General features: G+C 42.2%; 1 protein-coding gene and 1 long non-coding RNA gene across 2 annotated transcripts in view; one reads left to right on the plus strand and one right to left on the minus strand.

Annotated features, from left to right (window-relative positions):
• The window catches only part of EIF3A (eukaryotic translation initiation factor 3 subunit A), a 37,081-nt gene extending 26,510 nt beyond the window's left edge, over positions 1-10,571 (minus strand). Inside the window, exons 1-5 of the mRNA XM_045878950.2 lie at positions 10,231-10,571; positions 3,323-3,513; positions 3,022-3,158; positions 2,467-2,630; positions 553-752 (exon numbers count right to left, since the gene is read on the minus strand). Of these exons, the coding sequence (XP_045734906.1) occupies positions 553-752; positions 2,467-2,630; positions 3,022-3,158; positions 3,323-3,513; positions 10,231-10,279 (741 nt within the window). The 5' untranslated portion in view covers positions 10,280-10,571. The remainder of the gene's footprint in view (positions 1-552; positions 753-2,466; positions 2,631-3,021; positions 3,159-3,322; positions 3,514-10,230) is intronic.
• Positions 10,572-10,716: 145 nt separating this feature from the next.
• LOC135364805 (uncharacterized) lies at positions 10,717-21,568 on the plus strand. The gene is made up of 2 exons (XR_010412590.1): positions 10,717-13,754; positions 21,182-21,568. It is a non-coding gene; the product is annotated as an uncharacterized LOC135364805 (long non-coding RNA).
• Positions 21,569-23,416: the final 1,848 nt, after the last annotated feature.

Consider the following 23,416-nt stretch of genomic DNA (forward strand, 5'->3'; position numbering starts at 1 on the left):
TCCTAAACAGAGTAAACACACATAAAATTACCATGAAATTGCTACCAAAAACAAACCAAAACAAAACAACCAAGAACAAAACAACCCCACCCTTAATAAATGTATATTCTCTTTAATTATTTCATCCTGGATCAGTAGACAGTTCACAGACAGGCACTGAACCACAGTTTGAGCAACAATGAGGATGAATTGTTTTATATGAAAAGCCACCGGGTCCAAAAGAGATTACCTGATTTGGCCCAGATTTCACAGCAGGCAACTAGAACCAAAATATCCTGAGACTGCCTGTCCAGAACTCTTGGTTCTCCATTAGACAATCTTAAATTCCTAAATTATCTATTGAAATTAACCAATAAATAACAAGATGAAGATACTGATTAAAGAAAAAAAAAGTAGGCAACCTTGTCGGGACCCCCCTCACTCCTGAGAGCTTTTTCTGTATCCTTGCTTAATAAACTTCTATCACTTTACTCACCAAAAAAAAATTAAATAAATAAAAAAGTAATATGGGTTATTATGACTACAAAAGACAGCAAATAGTTCATAACATACCTGCCATAATTCCATGCTGATAGCACTGTCCAACTGAACAAGTCTGGTTTCCAAATGCATGGACTGGCTCTCTGGATTATTAAGATTGATTGCTGTGCTCTGGTTATGGTGACGTTGAATTTGTGACAAGTGCATTCTCAAATTGTCACACAGCTTACGGAATTCAGCCTTACGAGTGTACTGGAGGCAGAATTTGAAAGCTATAGGCGTAATTAATTATAAGATATATTAGGTACTTTCCACCATCACTAAGTATTTGAATTACTTTTATTTCAAATATTAAAATCAGTTATTTTAACAAGATTTACCAAACTTATAATCAGTCTTTAGAAATGGTAAGTCCTTGGTCACTTCATCATGTGTCCTGACCATCTTTTGGACATAGTCCTGGCCCAGAACTAGAATTTGGTGCTGGGGTTCTAGGAGAGTTTACAAACGGGAAACTATTCAAATTAAGGTGTAGGAGGGACTCCCCTTTCAAACACCTACCACTTCAAATCCTAAAAGAACAAAAAATTCTAACCTGAAATATAAAGAGCCTTGCTATCTAACTGTGGGCTTATGGTAACCTGATTTCAACTGTGTATATAGATGCATGCTTTAACTACTTGCTCTGTCATTAAAATAATTTTCTACTGTCATATATGCAATATAACAATTGTTTCAGAATTCCTTTGCTCTTAAAAAAGAGATTTCTATTTCAACAGGCCCAAAACAAAGGGATGCAGCTTAACTTCAAGTTAACATTTATTATCAGTAGTTATCAAAAGCCCCAAGTGTACTTGTGTTCAATGAAAATTCACATATGCTAGCCATGTAGGCAAAACTGAACACAGGTTCTAATGCTCATAATAGTAAAATATTCTTACAGTCACTCACAACTTGAATAAACAAATGCCAATCGTCCCGCATATTGAAAAGAATGGCAATACAAAGTTGTACTAAGGCCAAAGTAAGAGAAAGCCAAAAGCCACTCTCAAGTCACATATATTCCATTCATTTATAGTTAAAAAGCTGCACTAACAGCAAGTGACAATAAGGAAAAGATACAAGATTAAGAAAATGAACTTCATTTGGTTCAGGATTCAAAGTACAGTTAATCCTTAAACAAGGGTTTGAACTACATAGGTACACTAACGTATAGATTTTTTTGATACAGTAAATTTTCTCTTCCTTATGATTTTAACACTTTCTTTTCTCTAGCTTACCTAAGAATACAGTAATACAACACATATAACATACAAAATATGTGTTAATCAACTGTTTATGTTACCAGTAAGGCTTCTGGTTAACAAGAGGCTATTAGTAGTTAAGGTTTTGGGTAGTTAAGTCATAGGTGCATTTTCAACTGTGCAGGAGTGGAAGCAAAGGGGTGTGTCCGTCAGCACCTCTAACAACTGCCCCCCCAAGTTGTTCAAGAATCAATTGTATATACAGTGTAACAACTGGATACTTTTTATGACGATCCTGAGTCATCAAAATGACTTAGTTCTATATTCAGTGATACTGTTTATGAAAATAAAACTAAGTATTTTTCAAGGAATCCTAGAAGTCCAAAGTTTAAAAAGACCTCATAAACCCATGGCATGGTTGAGAATATGTAGTAGTGAAGTCAAAAGAAGAACTCAAGTTTATCAGAAAGCAAAAAGTTCCATTTGTTTTTAGTCACCTGGAAAATCCCAAAATGACTTTGTCTTTCAGATATTCGTGAAGTGGATTTCATATAGAATTACCCTAACAAGTAAAACAAATTTCTTATAGTCACTTATTTAATATTTAAATTAATGCCAATCATCTTTCAATAAAGCTAAAAACTATAAAATAAGTACTGTGGAGAAAAACAGGTTAACCTTGTCCATCTTTTGCAAAATCTTTCCCTAAAAGTCAACTTTTCAAATCCAGTTTTCATCTTACCTTGTTGGGCAATATCATGGTAGAGACGCTCTACTCTGGAATTGTTTCGAAGAAGGTCCAAACACTGTCTATATGATTCCCAAAGGAATTTAACCCATGGAGTTAAAAGTAATCTGTCAGTACGATCCTGAGTGTCTTCACCACTTACAGCACTTAGGAGAACACTTTAAAAAAAAAAAAAAAAAAATTTTTTAAAGTTGGAATGAATTTTAGACATGATTTCCTACTTTGCCATATGATTAAAAAACCAAAACCAACAATGGTCAGTATAAAAAAGTGTGAATTCTTCCTACAACTTTGGATGCACTGTAAAGCTGTCACGCGTTCAAATATTTGAATCCCCAATGCATATTACAACCATTTAAATCAGTATCTGCCTCCTATCTGAAGATTTCCCACTCTTACCAATTTTGAATAGTATGGTTTTGTTACTATACATTTAAAATTCTGAAGATAAGCATTCTTTCCAATGAACATCTACACCTCAAACAAGGATGATGGAGACACATGTAAAAAAAAACTAAGGAAAATGTATCAGCAATTTAACCTACATACCTCTCAGGAGTTTGAATATTATCCAGATCTTCTATGTCTAGGACCATCTGCTGAGATTCTTCTTTAGCAGCTTCAGTTTTTTCCTCTGCCAATTTCAAATATGCCCTAACAACATCCTCTAGAGATTTAATGTTCACCTAACCAAAAAGAGAGAGCGCCTTAAAACACCTTTTCAACAAACCATAAAATATTTTAAGAGCAAATTTTAGGATATAAAGCATATTATAACTCTGGAAAGTAAACTCATCTGACAGTTACTAAAAGCACTTTTTAAAAATATAAAACCTAGCTCTTTTCATACCTGTTGACAAATGTTCTTATACTGGTATAATCCCTCTTTAGCCAAATGGCTCTTGCGAAGATCCACGCAAAGTTCCAAGTATTTCAACATAATCGGCTCGTGTATCTTTTGCCATGTTCTGTGTTTCTTACTTTTCATAACATCATAAAGCACATCCAAAGCAGGCTGCTTTTTTCCAACCTCAAGAAATTCTGGAAAAATAATTCAGGAAAATTAAAATCCGTTATGTATACTATACAGAAATCTCAATCTTGCTTAAATTGGTTATTTTAATTTCTGAACTCAGTACCATCTCTTTTTAGATCACATTTATTTTCGACATCTAAAGCCATGCCAAAACTATCAAGAGTTAAAACAATGAAAAACTGGTACTATCTCAAAATATGGTCTACAGATAAAACTGGATTTCACTCAATTACACTGTACCAAATGTGTCTTTCTAAGTTCCAGAAATTGAGATCATGAGGGAAAAAAAATCTCTCCCCAGCAAACACAGTAAAGTCAAGTATAACTTCAGTCACAGTGATCTGGCTGAGCAAATTTTTACTAGTTCATGCTAAGACTCCAGGCAGAAAAATCATTAGACTGGCAATTAGACAGTCAATTAGATTCACTCTGTTCCCTTTAAGATCAACTGACTATTTATGTGGGCTTGCTTTTAGGTTCTCTATTAAGACAATATTAAGACAAACCCCAAATGAGGGACAGTCCATAAAATACTTGACCAGTACTCCTCAAAACTTGTCAAGGTTATCAACAAGGAAAATCTAAGGAACTGTCATAACAAGGGGAGGTGCCTAAGGAGACAGGACACTTAAATGTAATATGGTATCCTAGATGGGATCCTGGAGTTCAAAAAAGGACATAAGGGAAAGCTAGGGAAATCTGGAAAAAATATGGACTTTCATTAACAACGTATCAGTATTGGGGAGCCTGGGTGGCTCAGTCCGTTAAGCTGCTGCCTTTGGCCCAGGTCGTGATCCCAGGGCCCTGATCATCTTGCTCAGCATGGAGCCTGCTTTTCCTTCTCCTCCCCACTCATGCTCTCTCTGTCTCTCTCAAATAAATAAAATCTTAAAAAAAAACAATGTATCAGTATTGGCTCATTACTTGTAACAAATGTACCAAAATGATATAAGATATCAGTAGGTTTGGTTTACATGGAAATACTCTGTACTATACTTGCAATAATTCTGTGAATCTTGACCTTCTAAAATTAAGTTTATTAAAAAAAAGTTTAATAAAGTTTATTTTCAAAGACAAAAAATTTTAGAATGCATAGCAAAAAAAAATTATACACTTACAAATTTAGTACCACCTAAACCTGAAGGCATTCTGCATGTGGCACTATTTCAAAATCCAGCTCCAATCTCAGGTTTTATGTATACTGCTCATTTTGAAATTCAGTCAAAAGCAAAGACTCCTCTATCACATTATTTCTGACAAAGGTTAAAATTTATCCTATTTTTTCTCATCTTTTATTTTCCTTCTGCACAAAACTTAGTAAATGGGGGAGGGGAGCTATCTAACCTAAGTCATCTGATTATGTTCAACTTAAAATTCAGTAACTGCTGAATTGCACACACAAAAAATCTTTCCACTGAACATATGAAAAATAATTTGGGGAACCAAAACACTAGTTTACACTATTTTAAAAAAAGGTCTTAAAACACTACACTCCCATTGTTAAAAATCATTGCTTTCCTCCTAAGAAAAAAATCTTTAACAAAGAATTATTTTTAAGAGTTAACACCATACAACATTATAAACCATGTAACTGTGCTAGGCAAACAACAGGCAGAAACGTCCCTTATTTGGGAGTTTTACTAGATGTACAGATTTAGTAATTCTTTATTATTTCTTCTCCCAACTATCACATCTTTCAGGAATGTTGCTTCTGAACATTCTTTCCTCCAGGAAAACTACAAACAATACTCCAGCTCTGGTATATTAACAAGTTTGCAACAAGATAAATCACAAAATATACTGAAATAACTATCTTTACACAATACCCTATGTCATCCCACATTAGATCAAATCATATTCTTCAGATGCAAGTGAAAACAAACCTCTCTACAATAATTCAAGTCAATGTCAACACTAATCCTGGCAATATGGGGTAAAGTCCATTTTCATTTCATTTGAGTCCATTTTATTACAAAAAAACCCAAAAAACCCTGTAAGAGGAAACAAAAATGTAATACAACTAGATACTTTGTTAAAATAATAAGCCTTTCCTGTTCTAAGGGGAGGACCTATACCTATCTTCTTCCTGAAGCATACATATACAAAGTTATTTTCTAAAATCCAACAGTACCTTAGGTGTTTTTAACAACTATTTAACAGGAAAGGCCTCAATCAGCCAAAAATTTGGAAGTAAATGTTTTTAGTTAAATTTATCATCCACATTAGGGCGCCTGGGTGGCTCAGTCGGTTAAGCGACTGCCTTCGGCTCAGGTCATGATTCTGGAGTCCCGGGATCGAGTCCCGCATCGGGCTCCCTGCTCTGTGGGGAGCCTGCTTCTCCCTCTCCCCCTCCCCCTGCTTGTGTTCCCTCTCTCGCTGTGTCTCTCTCTGTCAAATAAATAAATAAAATCTTGAAAAAAAAAATTTATCATCCACATTAAATAGCACACCAGCAGCACCAAAACAATCTATTATACCCAATTCCCAGTCTTAGGTTGAGGATTTAAATCTTATACTATCCTATTTAAACACTGTCAAAATGCTTGTAACATAGAACAGGCACAAAGAGAGTTAAAGTTGAGAACTGGCCCCAGCATGGTGATGACAAAATAATAAACTGTCTAAAAATAATTCACCTACCCAATCTCTTATTTTTAAATAGGGGAGTGTGATTTCTTTCTTTTTTAAGATTTTATTTATTTATTTGACAGGGAGAGACACAGCGAGAGAAGGAACACAAGCAAGGGGGAGTGGGAGAGGGAGAAGCAGGCTTCCTGCAGAGCAGGGAGCCCAACGCAGGGCTCGATCCCAGGACCCTGGGATCATGACCTGAGCCGAAGGCAGATGCTTAACTGACTGAGCCACCCAGGCGTCCCTAAAATTAATTTTCAATTCCTAAACAGCCAATCAAGATTTATGATTCCAAATTCCACTTTCAAACTCTGAAACAAGAGATTCAAACAAACTAAAGCAAATGCACTAAAAAATAATTTTTTATAGGACACCTCCACCATCACCAAGAAAAAAAGCAGACATGGGTACCAAGCAAGAATGTTTTTAAAGTAAAAAAATGGAATGGGAACAGAAACCATGATAATCCATTAGGGTGAGTTCCTGCCTTTACCCTAATTTACATACTGGGAGAATTTAGTTCCTATTACTTATCTAATAAGGAAAAAGAAAGTTTTTGAGGCTAGAAAGAAATACCACACATTAAAGGTTCTGTTACAATGTTTTAAAAAATGCTCATTTCCAAATTGATATTCTTGAAATAAAGATTAAAATCTGGAATTATGAACTAATACTAGGAGGGTAGGCATTCTGAACTTACCTTTCGGACACAATGACAAACTCTCTCTAAAAGAAAAAGTTTAGGTCTGCCCTTTAATAATATTAGTTTATCTGTGCCAACAGACCAAGTAGATAAGCTACAATATTACACAATTTGTGGGTTTAATGACAACTTTATAAATCACTGGTAGACGATAAATTAAAAGGATGTTACAAGATCAGGAGCAATTATAACTCCATACTACTGACAACATAATTTGGAAAAGGGGCTTTTCCCAAATGATTCTCGTGTACGAATTTCTTGCCTATAAATGCTGGGCCAAGTTTTCATCTTCCTGAGTGATTACTATAATCTGTTCTGAATTACAGGCTAAGATGACCTGAACTACTCTAAACTTATTCACATTTTTTTTTTTTAATTTATTTGACAGAGAGACAGCGAGAGAGGGAACACAAGCAGGGGGAGTGGGAGAGGGAGACGCAGGCTTCCCGCCGAGCAGGGAGCCCGATGCGGGGCTCGATCCCAGGACCCTGGGATCATGACCCGAGCCGAAGGCAGACGCCTAACGACTGAGCCACCCAGGCGCCCCAAAACTTATTCACATTTTATTAAGATAATAAAACGAATTAGTTCTAAATGTGTTTGAGGCTGTTACAGATAAAACATTTACATACAATGAGATTATCTCCATCAAATGAAATGTGCTTTTATAATCCTAGTTTTGTAAATTTTGTAAGCAGTGCCATGTGCCATCCACATTCTGCTCACTTTATAACACTTTCAGACAGCTCTCATTCACAAGATCAAAGGTACAGAAATTACTACTTGAAAGCTAAGGCCTATACTACAGAAACACCCAACCTACATTTTAAAAGGACTACAGCAAGGAGACAGTACAGCCTTATAAAAACCTACACAAAATTAAAGTACCCCCCAGGTGCCCCTTGCTCATCTTGCCTACTTTAATTTCAGATGCTTTCGCCAACTTTGCTTTCATGAATCAAATCTATTTCAACTCAGAAAACATGTAAAAAGATTTAAGATTTGTTACACATCAGAAAACCCTTCTAATTTAAAAAAATTACTGAAATACTAAGTTCAAATGAAGATTCAGAAGGGAGGAGTGATGAAACAAACAAGGCCTGAACACATCAAATGTGTAGTATTTAGGCCATCAAGAGTACAGTGCTTCAGCCTATTAGCATGGAAAAAACGCCTATCTGAAGCAAATGACTGTAAAACAGATCTACAATAGCAATTAGAACAGTAACTGAATCCCAGTCATTTTGTATACCATAATATAATTCTAAGTTTCTAAACAGAAGAAAAAGATTCTAACTTTGCTGCAGTTCATTTTGTAGTGATAAATTTCCATTTCCATCTATTTTCTTTCCTAGAAATTAACATCCTTGGGTGCCTGGGTGGCTCAGTGGTTGATGTCTGCCTTCAGCTCAGGTCATGATGGGGGGGGTGTCCCTGGGGCATGGGGGAGTCTGCTCCTCCCTCTCCTCCTGATCCTCTCCCCTGCCCCGCTCATGGGCGCCCTCTCTTCCTCTCCTAAATAAATAAAATCTTAAAAAAAAAAATTAGGGGCGCCTGGGTGGCTCAGTCGTTAAGCATCCGCCTTCGGCTCAGGTCATGATCCCAGGGTCCTGGGATCGAGCCCCGCATCTGGCTCCCTGCTCGGCGGGAAGCCTGCTTCTCCCTCTCCCACTCCCCCTGCTTGTGTTCCCTCTCTCACTGTGTCTGTCAAATAAATAAATAAAATCTTAAAAAAAAAAAAAAATTAACATCCTTAATTCTTGCCTGTTCTAACCATTAGGTGACTGGTTAAAATGAGTAGTCATCAGATCTAAGTTGTAGTCTTAACCCGATTTTTAAAACAATTACTGTACTATATTCCAAAGAATGTGGACGATCATATTCCACACTCTTACCAACCCCCAAATTGTTACTTTTAAAATAACAACCATGTGACAAACACACCTTTAGTCCTGACAGGTTATCAATAGTATTAATTTTATTATTGACTGAAATTGGCCTTTTCACAAGATTAATTTTCACACAAACTAACAAAATAAGCTCCATGAACTAAAACTGTAACAGACGATATATCCACCTACAACATGGATAAGACCCAAAACTTGTTTGGGTACAGAAAGGGTGAAAATAAGAGCTATGGACGCCCTACACACTTAGAAATTGTTGGGCTTAAAAAACTCTAAACGAGGGGTGCCTGGGTGGCTCAGCTGGTTAAGCGACTGCCTTCGGCTCAGGTCATGATCCTGGAGTCCCGGGGTCGAGTCCCGCATCGGGCTCCCTGCTCGGCGGGGAGTCTGCTTCTCCCTCGGACCCTCCCCCCTCTCGTGCTCTCTCTCTCATTCTCTCTCAAATAAATAAAATCTTAAAAAAAAAAAAAACTCTAAACGATAAAGTTTTTAAAAACCAGAGCAATGCATAATACAGTGCACCCCAATAATGGCAACGTAATAAATGCTTCTTGAACAGACCAGGACCCGCACAAGTTTTCCTGAAAGGGCCCGTGGCTTAAGTACACTAGAAATAAAAATCGCAGGCAGTAGCGCTGTGGCGAAAAAACGACTAATCGGAAAGTCTAGAGACCTTGGTTCTAGTCTCCTGGCTCAACAACTAACTCCCAGAGTGACCTTGGGTAAAAACATTCTCTCTAGGCCTCAGTTTCGTTATCTTTAAGCGAGAACTTGAAGTCCCTCTCTTACAGCATTAACTCTGTTCCAACTTCATGTGATTTGGAAAAGGCCAATAATCAATGCCAGAAAAAAAACAGGTAACAGGTTAAATGGGTCAGAGTCTCCGAAGCAGAGTTACAGCGACGGGAAAGGGGTAAGTGGACCCTGACCCAGCAAAGCCCGGCGCTGGATTTGGGGGGCGGAGGTGTCTGCAGGAGGGCCGGAGGTGGGACTGCCCGGCTCCCGGCGCCGGCAGGAGGTGGAGTCGAGGTTCTCGCGTGCATTGTCCCCGGGAGGGAGCCATGTTTCTTCCTCCCCGGCACTCCCTCCCAGATGGCGGCTGGGGGCACGGGGCCTAAGCAGCCGGGAGCCCGGCGGCCTGGGGCGCCGGGCGGAAGCACACAAGGCGGGTAAGGAACTCGGGCCCCGGAAACCTGTCTCCGGGACGGCGGCCCCCGAGACGCACCAGGAGGCAGCGGGGGGAAGGAAGGGCCCCCAGAGCGACGGTTCCCGGCTCCGCACCTCCCGCCCGCCCCGGTCGGTTGGAGCGAGAAGGGAAACCATGCCCACGCACGGGCCCGGGCGGCGGCGGGCAGGTCGCATCGACCACCTCTCCGGCCGCAGCCAGGCAGCGCAGCAGCGAGAAGCAGGCCCGGGCCCCTCGACCTCAGAGGCCTCGGGCCGACGCAGCCCGGCGCGCCCCGATCCCCTACCCTACTCACCGTTGGCGCGCTTGAGGGCATTTTCCGGCCTCTGGAAATAGGCCGGCATCTTGGCGGCAGGCTCAGCTCACCCGGCGTCAGCGAACTCCTTAGTGGCCCGGGCCGGGAGAGGAGACCAAGGGGAACCAACGCGAGGTTCCACGCGCCTCGCCTGCAGTCGCCCGCGCCCAGCCGGCCAGAGACGGAAAGGAAAGAGCCACGTGACCCCCGCACGGCGGCGCCGCCGCCGCCCAGGCCCCGGATGTAGGGGGAAACGGCCCTCCGCGCGCAGGCGCGCTGCCGTCGCGCGCGCCGGCTGACGTGGCGGCGGTGTGCGCCCTTCGTGCGCCCCGGTGTCTCCTCCGGCCTCCTCGGGGAAACGTAGGGGAGAGGGTTCTCAGGCCCCTCTCTCCTTGAGCGAGAGTCGAGGTGGGGAAGGTGATACTTGGGTCAGAGTCTCTGCCTGGCGAGAAAGAAGGCGTCTGCACAGATTTTGGACCTGCTTTGTGCGGAGTCATGCAAAGTTACAGTCAGGTCCCATCCGCCTAGGGAATGATCCGTCTCCGCTGAATGAAAAAGCGGTATATATCCGTTTATCGGAAATGCATTGAGCGGCTATCGCCAGGCCAGCGCTGCTCACCACCGGCTAATAGTAGTGACCCGTCCCTTGACGGACTAGCAGGGGGAGGAGGGACGCAATAAATAAATTAGCAAGCTTATTTCATATCGGTAAAATTAAAAAGTTGCTGACACGAAGATTGGGGAATGGGAGCCCTCAGAGAAGGTGAGTTTTGAGGACAGACTGGAGACAGTAATCTGACAAGGGGGCAGGAAGTTCTGCAGCAGAACAGACTTTGCATAATGTTTGAAGATTCGTGGGAGTGTTGTAACCTTAACATTCAGCACACATCACAAAGAAGCATAAGAAAAATGAGTGTCGGGGGGGAAATCAATTTCTCAGGCCGCTTGCTACAGTCTTTTATTATTGATTTACAGTTTTAATGTTCGATCACTAACGTACACCTAGAACTTGAAAGCCATTTAAACTGAATCTAATTACTCAAATCCTAGGTATGAAATTAAGATGAGTTCAGAAGAAAACTTGAGAAAGCAGCAGTGGAATAAATTGTTGCAAATTTATTACACATTTTGTAATAATGGATGGGATATTCGAATGAATGACAGTACTGTCTCCGGGCACAAGGAATCCACAGTACATCCCCTCGAAAAGCATTTTCCCCCTCATTCTTTGCCTCAGCAAAGAGGTTTTTCTATTTAAATTTATCACTATAAAGAAAGAAAACGTGGGAAATGCAGACAAAAGATACATCACAGAGTCTAAAAAAGGTTATTTAAAAATTAACTTCAGAGAGTTCTTCCTTCAAAATGCTTGGGCCACTCTAAATGTCTAAACTCACTCTCCCAAAATTAAGAACCGGACAGAGTTGAGCAACAAGTACTAAGAAGCTATAGGAACTGTTTTATGAGGCAGGATCAAGAGACTTGTTTGTGTATATAATAATTAAGTCAAAATTAAAGAGCTAAACATAAGAGCAAATATAGCTTTTAAATGCTGTAGATAGAAAACTATTAGTAGGCCATAGAGAAATGTAACAGAATAAAATAAAAGGAAACGACCTAAGTGTCAGAAAAAGCTTTCCAACATTCTTACCTTTTCGTTATCATATCTCGAAGAAGATGGTAAAATAATCTCATTGATTATTACTCATTATGTGGTAGACCTAAAACAAAACAAACACTAGAAAATTTGGAGCAAAAAATGAAATTCAGTATTTCTGCGTCCTCATTCTTTTCTCTCAAGTTAAAGTAGATGAAGCATTTGGTAATATAATAGCCAATGATCATTTAAGTGTATTAGGTACAATTAGCGTCTAGTACTTTATTTGTGAATAGTCTCAACTTCCAGAATAAATTTTATTAAACTCAGCCAATAGGATGGAATGCCTGGGTGGCTCGGTTGGTTAAGCACCTGCCTTCGGCTCAGGTAATGATCCCAGGGTCCTGGGATGGAGTCCCTGCTCAGTGCGGGGGGGGGGGGGGGGGGGGGGGGAGCTGCTTCTCCCTCTGCCTGCCACTCCCCCTGCTTGTGTGCTCTCTCTCTCTCTGACAAATAAATAAAATCTTTTTAAAAATAAATTTAAAAAAATTCAGCCAATAGGTATTAAGTACCAGCTAATAGCCATAATGCTGGTAAAAATGCAGGTTGCTTGTTTTCAAGGAGTTGATGTTTCGCTGGTGAAGATGGATGAGTACACAACGAGGAGCAAGATAGGATCTATTCTGAACCAGGAGAAAAGCATAATTACTTGTTGTTGATTAATGCTCACTTCATAGAAAACAAGCAACCTGATTATGCTAGAAGCCACTTTAGGAAGTGTTAAAAGGAAGTGATCAGGCTGGTGAAGGTTTTTTCCCTAATCAAACTACTTTTATACTATATATAACTGGATAATTTCTCTAATATAATGTTTGGAGGTTTTGAATAAAGCTAATAAGATTCTCAAAAAAAAAAAAACAGTTCTTAGTGGCACAAAAGAAGTACTACATTATACATATTTGCAACATAATATAGCTTTAAATCAAGTATCATGTTTTATAGTTTACAAAATGCTTTCACATTCATCATTTTGTTTACAAGAATGCTGGAATGAAGGTATTTACACTGAAACTAACAGTTTCAGAGAGTTAGACTACAGTTCACAATTACACATTCCTTCAACAAACCATTATTGAGTACCTACCATGTGCCAGATACGAGAAGTAAGCGCCTGATAGGTAGGTACAAGGCAGTGAACAGGACAGACTTGGTTCCTGCCTTCTTGGACTTGGCAGCCTAGAGAGAAGAAAGACTTCGAACACTTGCCAGAAGCTTCTTGAAGATGGAGACACCACTCCGGTCCAGGCCCCCATCGTCTTTCTAGGTCCATCTCTCACCACACAATTCAGTGCCTTAAACAGCCCTTTCTCCCACCTCCAACCCAATGAGTGCCATCACTTCCCTTGGGACATTTACCACCACCACCCATTCCTTGTTCTAACAACAATCTATTTCTCCACATTAATTGTCACTTCCTCCAGGATTCTTCCCTAGCCCCCAGATTAGTTTAGATGCCAAGGCATGGAGCACCAATATCATCCCGTCTTAGCACTGATCATACGTCAATGTAATTACTTGTAGACTATAAGCTCAGAGAGTGGAAGCTTTTGTGTTATTCACACTATATCCCCAATGCCTGGCAGATGAGATACTCTCAAAAAATGCTGGAGAGATGAATGAGTGAATCTCCATATAAAGATTTATATAAAACAGTTTCTACTATACCTTTGGGGAAGTAACAAATGTGAAAGTTCAATGTGTGTCTTCTTTCATTTATAGAGCATCTACCTATCTACATGGGGCTCTCAATCTACTTAAGCCCCAGCATGCAAATACTAAAGAAGAAATAATACTCTTCATTCAAAGCTCCTAATTGCACTGATTTTGAATGTCCAGCTGTATCGAAGTTCATTTGTGACTTTCTGAGGTCAGTGTTCAAATAAATCATGCTTTCCTACACCTGTATATCCCTTCTCTTCTTCCTATCCCACCCATTGTTACCTGACCAACCCCTACCAATACTTTAAGCCTCAGCTCAAAGGCTTCCTCTGCAGAGCTTTTCAGCCAGTGGGGGACTGACTTACTTGTCCCTTCTCTTGTGCTCTTTGCTCAGGCCACCATTAACTCGGGCACCCAGGCCATCTCTGGGCACTCTGCTGCCCCTGCAGCTGTGTCATGGGTGGCTCTAGTCCTCCTTCAAACCACTGGTGCCTGGAGGTGGATCAGTGACAGACTAGCTCTTCCCCCTAGCTACTTCTAGAGCATTCCCTCTCCTCCCTTGAACTGTAAATATTGAATTTCATGCTATCAGACTAGACCACATGTGATTCCTCTCGGTGACAGTCCTCTATAGGTATTGCAGATCCCAAGTCACAACCCCTCATTCCTTGACTCTTACATCTAACTTCTGTCACTCTCCAACACTACTGTCATAATTAGGGTTTCTATACCCGTGTGGATGATCCTGCCAATATCCTGGCCACCTGGCCTTCACAATTGTGTCCTCTGCCTTACCTCACTCACTCACACACATGGTGATACCCTAGAGTCTAGACTAAGAGTCAGCAAACTTCTTCTGTAAAGGACTAGATGGTAAATATGATAGGCTTTGCAGGCCAGGAGGCCATATCTTCCATTCTTGGAGCAACTGTTCTTGCTGAAAGAGTAATTGTCCTTGTATGTATGTGTGTATATTACATTTAAAAATGTAAAAACTAGGGCGCCTGGGTGGCTCAGTCAGTTAAATGTCTGCCTTCAGTTCAGGTGTCTGGTCTAAGACACCATCGTGTCTCACCCAGAATACGTAATAACCTGTTCACTTGTCTTTCTTTTTCCCCTTGGCCCCCTTCTTCTTGACCTGAACCGAAGGCAGGCTCCTTGCTCGGCGGAGAGTCTGCTTCTCCCTCTCCCTCTGCCCGCCCCCCCACCCCCACCCCACTTGTGGTCTCTCTCTCAAATGAATAAATAAAATCTTTTTTAAAAATGTAAAAACTGGGGCGCCTGGGTGGCTCAGTTGGTTAAGCGACTGCCTTCGGCTCAGGTCATGATCCTGGAGTCCCGGGATCGAGTCCCGCATCGGGCTCCCTGCTTGGCAGGGAGTCTGCTTCTCCCTCTGACCCTCCTCCCTCTCATGCTCTCTGTCTCTCATTCTCTCTCTCTCAAATAAATAAATAAAATCTTTAAAAAAAAAAAAATGTAAAAACTATCTTGATGAGCACTGAGCAATATACCGAATTGGTGAATCACTCTATTGTACACCTGAAACTAATGTAATACTATATGTAAACTATACTGGAATTAAAAATAAATTTTTTAAATGTAAAGATTAAAAAATAGTAAAGATTGTTCTTAGCTCAAGACTGTGTAAACACAGGCAATGGGCCAACTTTGGCCCCTCGGCCCTGTTTGCTGACCCCTACACTGCACCTTGTCATACCAGCTCTCTCAGTTTCCAGATCTTGTTTTCAAGTATCTCACATTCTCATTCATTCCTGTGCACCACAACTCCCAACAATCCTGCTGCCTGACGAACCTGCAACCTGTTCATCAATCCTACTTCCTTCTCACACCGCTCCCCATCCCTCATGTCCTCTGTTTCCCCTGCACCCAGCTTAGATTCCATCATTTAGTTCTTTCCTTGCTCAGCTTTCCCTTTATTTGACCCCAACCCTGGCCAATCCAAGAATCCTTCTGCTCGTCACCTGCAGCCCAGTATGACTGGGGAAAAATAATACAACCATGTCGACAAGTCCCACTTTAAATTCATGACCACGAGCCTCAACAAGCACCATGCTGCTGTTCAGCCATCCTACGACACTTCTCTAGGCTATGTCCCCCTTCTCCCAGATGACTGTGTCATACTTTTTCCTCTCTCCAATCCTCTTCTCTCGGCTGATGGCCTCATTTTCTGTAGCACTGCAAATAGTGCAACAGTCAGAAGAGAACCTGCCTCTGCACTCTGCCATCTACCCACCCACCTGCTCCTGTCCTCGACACTCTGCTTCCCTCCTGTCACCCTTCAGCGCTCCTGTCTAAAGCCAGCCTTTTGTACTAGTGCTCTGGATTCCATCTCTGTTCACGCAGCAGGCTGTTCACTCCAGCCTCCCTGAAACACTTTCTTCTCTTGGCTTCCAAGATCCCCTTTTCCTGATTTTCCTCCTGCCTCTCTGACGGCTCCTCATCTCTCTGACCTCTAAGGTTGAAAAGCCCCAGGGCTCAGCCCCTGGACTTCTCCCCTCCTCTAACTGCATCCATCTCTTGGTTCTAGCTCATCACTTTAGACATCATCTGTGTGCTTAGAAGTTACAAAATTACATCACCAGGGCTCTACCTCTCTCCTGAAAGCCAGGCTTACACCCCCATGCCTAACTGACACATCCATTAAGTGTTTGACATACAATATACACCCAATCTGCCCCAAACCAGACTCCTGGTGTCTCTGGCCTCCCACCTGCTCCTCCCATATCTTCCCCGTATAAATAATGGCAACCCCCTTCTTCCAGTTGCTCAAACCAAAAATATTGGAGACATCCTTGACTCTACTTTTTCTGCCACAGCCCTGCTTCCAATCAATCCATCAGCCAATCCCATTTCTACCATCTCCACAGCTATCACTCTGGTCTAAGACACCATTGTGTCTCACCCAGAATACGTAATAACCTGTTCACTTGTCTTTCTATTTCCCCTTGGCCCCCTTCTTTTTACTCTCCACCATACCAAGCAGGGGGATCTTTTAAAACAAAAGGGAGATGATCATATTAGTCCCCTGATCAAGATCCTTTTATGGCTGCCCAGCTCATCAGTCAAAGTCAAAGTCCTTACAATGGCCCACAAGATCCTACACTACTCCTTCCCCTCCGCCTCCCTCCTATGCCATGCCATGTCACCTTTTCAGGGCTGTCTTCCCTTACCTCTTTAAAGTAATAATAACTTCCCTTCCTCCCATACTTCCAAGGACCCTTTTCTTTATTTTCCTCTACAGCATTTATTTAGTTATCACCATCTCATTGATATATTTCATGATCTACCCTTCTAGAATATAAGATTGATGAAGGCAAGGATTGATGTCAGTTTTGTTCAGCTGCTGTATGTCTAGCATCTATAACAGTGCCTGGCACAGAGTAAGCACTCAATAAATATTTGGGTTTTTTTTTTTTAAGATTTTATTTATTTATTTATTTGACAGAAAGAGAGACAGGGAGAGAGGGAACACAAGCAGGGGGAGTAGGAGAGGGAGAAGCGGGCTTCCCGCTGAGCAGGGAGCCTGATGCTGCTTGATCCCAGGACCCTGGGATTATGACCTGAGCCGAAGGCAGACGCTTAACGACTGAGCCACCCAGGCGCCCCTATTTGTTTTTTTTTCCTAAGATTTTATTCATTTATTTGAGAGAGAGAGAGAGAGCATGAGTGAGAGAGCACAAGCAGGGGGAGCAGCAGAGGGAGAGGGAGCAGCAGAGGGAGAGGGAGAAGCAGACTCCCCACTGAGCAGGGTGCCTGATACGGGGCTTGATCTCAGGAACCTAAGATCATGACCTGAGCTGAAGGCAGCTCTTTAACCCACTGAGCCACCCAGGCGCCCCCTCGATAATATTAGTTGAAAAAATGACTTCGTTGATTAAAGCAAGCCTCCTGTATTATAATTGCCCATCTCCATGTTAGTCTCCTCCATGACACTGGAAGTCCCTTGAAGGTACTGACTGGGACATTTCATCTTTGTGTATAGACAGTGCCTGGCACGTGGTCAACACCCAGGAAGTATTTGTTCAGTGTATATTTCAGAACACCTTGATGGTTCCAATTGCCTGATGATAAACAAGGTCCAAAACCTCATACTCTTGCATCTTAACCATGAAAGTGCCCAATGAGGGTTGGAAATCTTTTCAACAGTAGTGTACCAAGAGCAGATGTGGGGTGCACTGTGCCTGGGTCAGGCAGATCTCACTGAACCTCTAGGTTGTGCAAATTTATTTATTTTTTTAAGATTTTATTTATTTGAGAGAGAGAGAACACAAGTAGGGGGGGAGTGGCAGAGGGAGAGCGAGAAGCAGACTCCCAGCTGAGCAGGGAGCCCAATGTGGGGCTGGATCCCAGGACCCTGAGATCATGACCTGAGCCTAAGCCAGACACTTAACCGACTGAGCCACCCAGGCGCCCCTAGGTTATGCAAATTTAAAGCAGGGAATTGGAATGCAGATTCAGTGGAATATATTTTTAGCAGGAATGTGTCCTGGCAACATTTGTCATTTATTGGGAGAAATGCATCTTACATGCAGAGTCTTCACCCATTAATATTCTGCCAGACTCCAGGAGAAGTCTGAGGGGAAGAAGAGAAGCATGTTTGTGGGAATTGGCGTACATAGTCACACATACCATTGTCGTGCCACACAGCCTAGCTCCTGCTTGGGAATTTAGGAGACCCTGCTCAAAGCTACACAAACCATCTAGGGCCAAGAGTAGAATGAGTAAGACACCATGCAGAGTGGTTTAGGGTGTGGTTTGAAAATAAGCTTCTCTGTTAAATGTGTGAAACATGATTAGAAGGAACCCTGGAACCACAGGGTGTGGGCTTTCATCTTGGGCTTATGGATATTAGACCATCACATGGACCTTTTCATTGTATTATCTTCTCATGAAGCAACTAAAAATGGCACCTCCTTGGAGAGCCCCTTCCTGACCATGCAGTCTAAAGCTTGAGACTACCCTATTTTAACTCTCAGCAGAGCATTTATCACTAATGGGTAGTTTTCATTGTTTCCTTGGTTTCCCCCCTGTCTCACCATGTTAGATGGTAAGCTTTAAGGAACCAAGTTTGTCATGTTCATCACTGTAGCTCCAACTCCTGGAACTATGCTGGGCATGAATCAAGTGCTCTGTAAATACATGATGTGTGAATAAATAAAGGAATAGATACTGTGGTCAGCAGAATTCTAAAATGTCCACAAGATTTCCCCTCCCTGATGTACATGCCCTGTATAATACCTGAGACTATAAACATGATGGGGTGTTACTTCTGTGATTAGGTTATATTATGTATCATAGTTGACTTTAAGAAGAGATTTCATCTGGGTGGGTCTAACCAGTCACATAAGCCCTACAAATCCAGGTCTAGAAGTCTGAGGCAGAGGAAGTAAGAGATTCAAAGCATGAGAGGATAAATGGAAGGAGATGCACAGCAAAGAACTGCAGGCAACCTCTAGTAGCTGAGGGCAGCCCCGGGCTAAAACCCAGCTAGTGCACAGAGGCATCAGCCCACAACCGCAAGGAGCTGAATTCCAACAACAACTTGGATGATTTTAGAGGGAAATTCTTCTGCAGAGCCTCCAGGAAGGAACGCAGCCTTGCCATCACCCAGACTTTAGCCTGGCAACAGCCTGAGCAGAGACCCAGTCATGCCATGCTTGGACTTCTGGTCTATAGAGCTGTGAGCTGATAAATGGGTGTTGCTTTAAGCCACTAAGTTTGTACTAATTTGTTACACAGCAATAGAAAACTAATACAGAGACAGGTTTCCCCATATTAATTTCTAGAGAAAGAAGAACGAAACACGAATGGAGTCTAAAATTCTAAAGTGACTTTGCATGAAAGAGAACCAAAGGTACAGCTCAGTAGAAGGAAAGGGCAAGACCGTATAAGGTTTAACTGTACAAATCAAGACTGTTAAGCAAAAGCCCTTATAGGAGGAATCTGAGACTACAAACACGTGTTATGGTACTCCACACTAGTGTTTTTAGAACTAGGGGGTAAGCTTCATTTCCTAGGGAATTTATGATTATAAATGCATCTCAGTTCAGCCCATAAGCATGTCACATTTGGAGCCAGATGGGTCCAAACCCCAGCTTTGCCATTTATTAGCACTAGGATATTGGGCAAGTAATCTCACCGAGCCTCCATTTTCTCATCTGTGAAATAGGCATGATGAGTTGCTTGAGGTTTGAAGGAGATACCACCTGTAGTCCTCCTCAGACAGTCCCCGATACAAGCTCTCTAGAAATCATTTTCACATATGTGCATGTAAGAGAGACCAAGTAATCAGTTTATGAAATATTCACAGCCTCTTCCCGTCCCCTCAACTACTATAGTAGCCCACTGACTAGTGGGCATTTGCCCCTTGCTCTCCCCCTTTCCTCCACCTATTCTTTCTTAGGTACATAAGGTAATCAGTTGGGAGGACAGCTGAACTCGGGTAGGAGATTCGAGCAGTATCTCCTACCCGAGTAGGGGAGGGCTGAGATGAGAGAAAGAGAATAGAGGGGTGGGGAAGCTCATGGGGAAGAAAAGGAAAGAGAGGAGATGACAACAGGAAGAGCTATTTGTGAGAGGAGCAGGGAGAGATTTCAGAACCTATGCCGATGAATGGTAGCAATGGTTCACAAAAACATGGAGGGAGTCCACACCGATATGCACAATTGAGTAAGGAAATAAATGGGAGAGAATACACAAATTTCCCGGGGAGAAGAATTCAAATAGTTTACGTAGATGCTTTGCCTTGGAGGAGGTGGAGCTTAATGACCCACTCCTTAAGTGTGGGCTGGGTGTAGTGACTTCTCTCCAAAGCGGACAGCATAGAAAGGGGGAAAGAGGGGCGCCTGGATGGCTCAGTCATTTGAGTGTCTGCCTTCGGCTCACGTCACGATCCCAGGGTCCTAGGATCGAGCCCCATGTCGGGCTCCCTTCTCAGAGGAGAGCCTACTTCTCCCTCTCCCACTGCCTGCCACTCTGCCTACTTGTGCTCTATCTCTCTGTCAAATAAATAAATAAAATGTTAAAAAAAAAAAAAAAAAGAAAGGGGGAAAGAGGGGTGCCTGGGTGGCTCAGTTGGTTAAGCATCTGCATTCTGCTCAGGTCATGATCTCAGGGTCCTGGGATCGAGTTCCATGTTGGGTTCTGTGCTCAGCGGGGAGTCTGCTTGTCCCTCTGCAACCCCCCACCCCCCACTCGTGTTCTCTCTCTCTCTCAAATAAATAAAATCCTTAAAAAAAAAAAAGGAAAAGAGGGTGCCTGGGTGGCTCAGTTGGTTAAGTGACTGCCTTTGGCTCAGGTCATGATCCCGGGGGTCCTGGGATCAAGCCCCGTGTCGGGCTCCCTGCTCAGCGGGGAGCCTGCTTCTCCCTCTCCCTCTGCCTGCCATTCTCCCTGCTTGTGCTCTCTGTCTGTCAAATAAATAAATAAATAAAATCTTTAAAAAATAAAATAAAGAAAAAAAAAAAAGAAAAAGAAAGGGGGAAAGAGTAACTTTACAGGAGAGAAACCCGACAAACAGTGCCTCAGCCAGGTGATCAAGGTTAACACCTCAATGTACCCTTGATCCAATGTGACGACAAGGGCACTTCTATGGTCTTCCTCCCCAAAACACAGGATCCATTGGAAAAACATCAGACAAATCCTAATTGAAGGATGGTTTATAAAAGTCCTGGCCAGAACTCTTCAAAACTGTCAAGGTCATCAAAAACAAGGAAAGTCTGAGAAACCGTCACAGCCAAGAGGAGCCTAAGGAAACATTTTGACTAAATATAATGTTATCCTAAATAGGATCCTGGAACAGAACAAGGACATTAGGAAAAAACATGGACTTTAGTTACTAGTGTATCAGTATTGGTTCATTAGTTGTGACAAATGTACCATATTGATGTAAGATGTTACTAAAAGAAGAAACTGATTGGGGGTATGTGGTAACTCTCTGTTCTATCTTTGCAACTTTTCTGTAAATCTAAAACTATTCTAAAATAAAATATTTTTCCCAGATTTTGGCATCCAAAGATTTGAAAAATTAAAAATGATTAAAGAAAAATAAAATGTCTATAAAATATGAGGGGAAAGGGATTTTAAGACATATCACTGTAGGTAATGAATTCTATCATCTTTCATATTCTTTGAAAAATGCCAATACAGATCAGAATTTATCTCAATTACATTATCTTACTGATCTGTATCTTTTAATACAACACAGCTTGAAAGCTGGGCTTCTTGGGGCCTGGGATCTACTCAGGTTCCAATATTAGCACCCTCATACTGTGGAGAACACAAGAAGGATGACTTTCCCTTGGGAATGTTCTGGAAAGCTCACCCAGACAGGAAGCCAGTTAACCATCAAGACAGAGTGTCAGGGGCGCCTGGGTGGCTCAGTCGTTAAGCGTCTGCCTTCGGCTCAGGTCATGATCCCAGAGTCCTGGGATCGAGTCCCACATTGGGCTCCCCGCTCAGCGGGAAGCCTGCTTCTCCCTCTCCCACTCCCCCTGCTTGTGTTCCTGCTCTCGCTGTCTCTGTCAGATAAATAAATAAAATCTTAAAAAAAAAAAAAAAGTGGGGCGCCTGGGTGGCTCAGTTGTTAAGCATCTGCCTTCGGCTCAGGTCATGATCCCAGGGTCCTGGGATCGAGCCCCGCATCGGGCTCCCTGCTCAGCGGGAAGTCTGCTTCTCCCTCTCCCACTCCCCTTGCTTGTGTTCCCTCTCTCGCTGTGTCTCTCTCTCAAATAAAGAAATAAAATCTTTAAAATAAATAAGTTAATTAATTAATTAATTAATTAATTTTTAAAAAAGTGTCAAGGCATTTGACTAAAGCCCCTTTCAGAGGTGACTTCTTGGGCCCCAAGCAAGCCTGGAATCTCTTAAAAGAGCTGACATCCCAATGCTCTCTTGGCTGACAGTGCCTAATCTTTGATTAAATACGATTAAGGAAGAATGATGAAAAGAAGAGCCAGGACTCACAGGGACCTGGGAATTAGAACATCTGTAGAAGATGTTGAGGTCCCTTATCCACATGCCCAGACAGTTTTCCAAATCCATATCAGTGCCAATATTTGCTTACTCTTTTCCTGGGGAGCAAAGAACAAGCAGGCTGTGCAAATAAGACGTAGCAGGCCCCGGCCAGCTATCATTAGAAGAGCTTACTGATAAGGTAGGTCCTTGGCTGTTATTTGTGAACTTGGATTTCAGGAGTACTCCCACCATGCTTGGAACTGAGCAGAGTGACTATCTAGACTACTTGCACAAACAATGGGGTTCATGCTGAATACCTGTTTCGTTCTGAGAGACTGGAATTTGTGTACGTGCTAGGCAGAAGGTGCCACATCACTGCCCCCAATAAAAACCTGTCTCTAACGAGCTTCCCTCGTCAATAATATTTCACTTGCGTTGTCATAACTTGTTGCTGGAGGAATGAAATGTGTCCTGTGTGATTCTACAGAGAGGACTCTTGGAAGCTTGGCCTTACTTTCCTTTGGATATCACCCCGTGTGCCTTTTCCCTTTACTGATAAAGCCTAGCCATGAGCACAGCTATGTACTGAATCCTGTGTGTCCCCCCAAGAAATCATTGGATCTGGGAGTGGTCTTGGGGACCCCTTTATCTATAATATTAACATAAAGACTCTTCTTGAGGGGTGCGTGGCTGGCTTAGTCAGTGGAGCGTGCCACTCGTGATTTCAGGGTTGTGAGTTTGAGTCCCACATTGGGTGTAGAGATTACTTTAAAAAATATAAAATAAAAAGAAAGATTTTATTTATTTATTTGTCAGAGAGATAGAGAGAGAGCACAAGTAGCAGAGAGGCAGGCAGAGGGAGAGGGAGAAGCAGGCTCTCCCCCGAGCAGGGAG

Source organism: Mirounga angustirostris, unplaced genomic scaffold (genome assembly GCF_029215605.1).
Source record: "Mirounga angustirostris isolate CCGP_5_RB_7025 unplaced genomic scaffold, mMirAng1.0.hap1 SCAF_6, whole genome shotgun sequence".
Lineage (NCBI taxonomy): Eukaryota > Metazoa > Chordata > Mammalia > Carnivora > Phocidae > Mirounga > Mirounga angustirostris.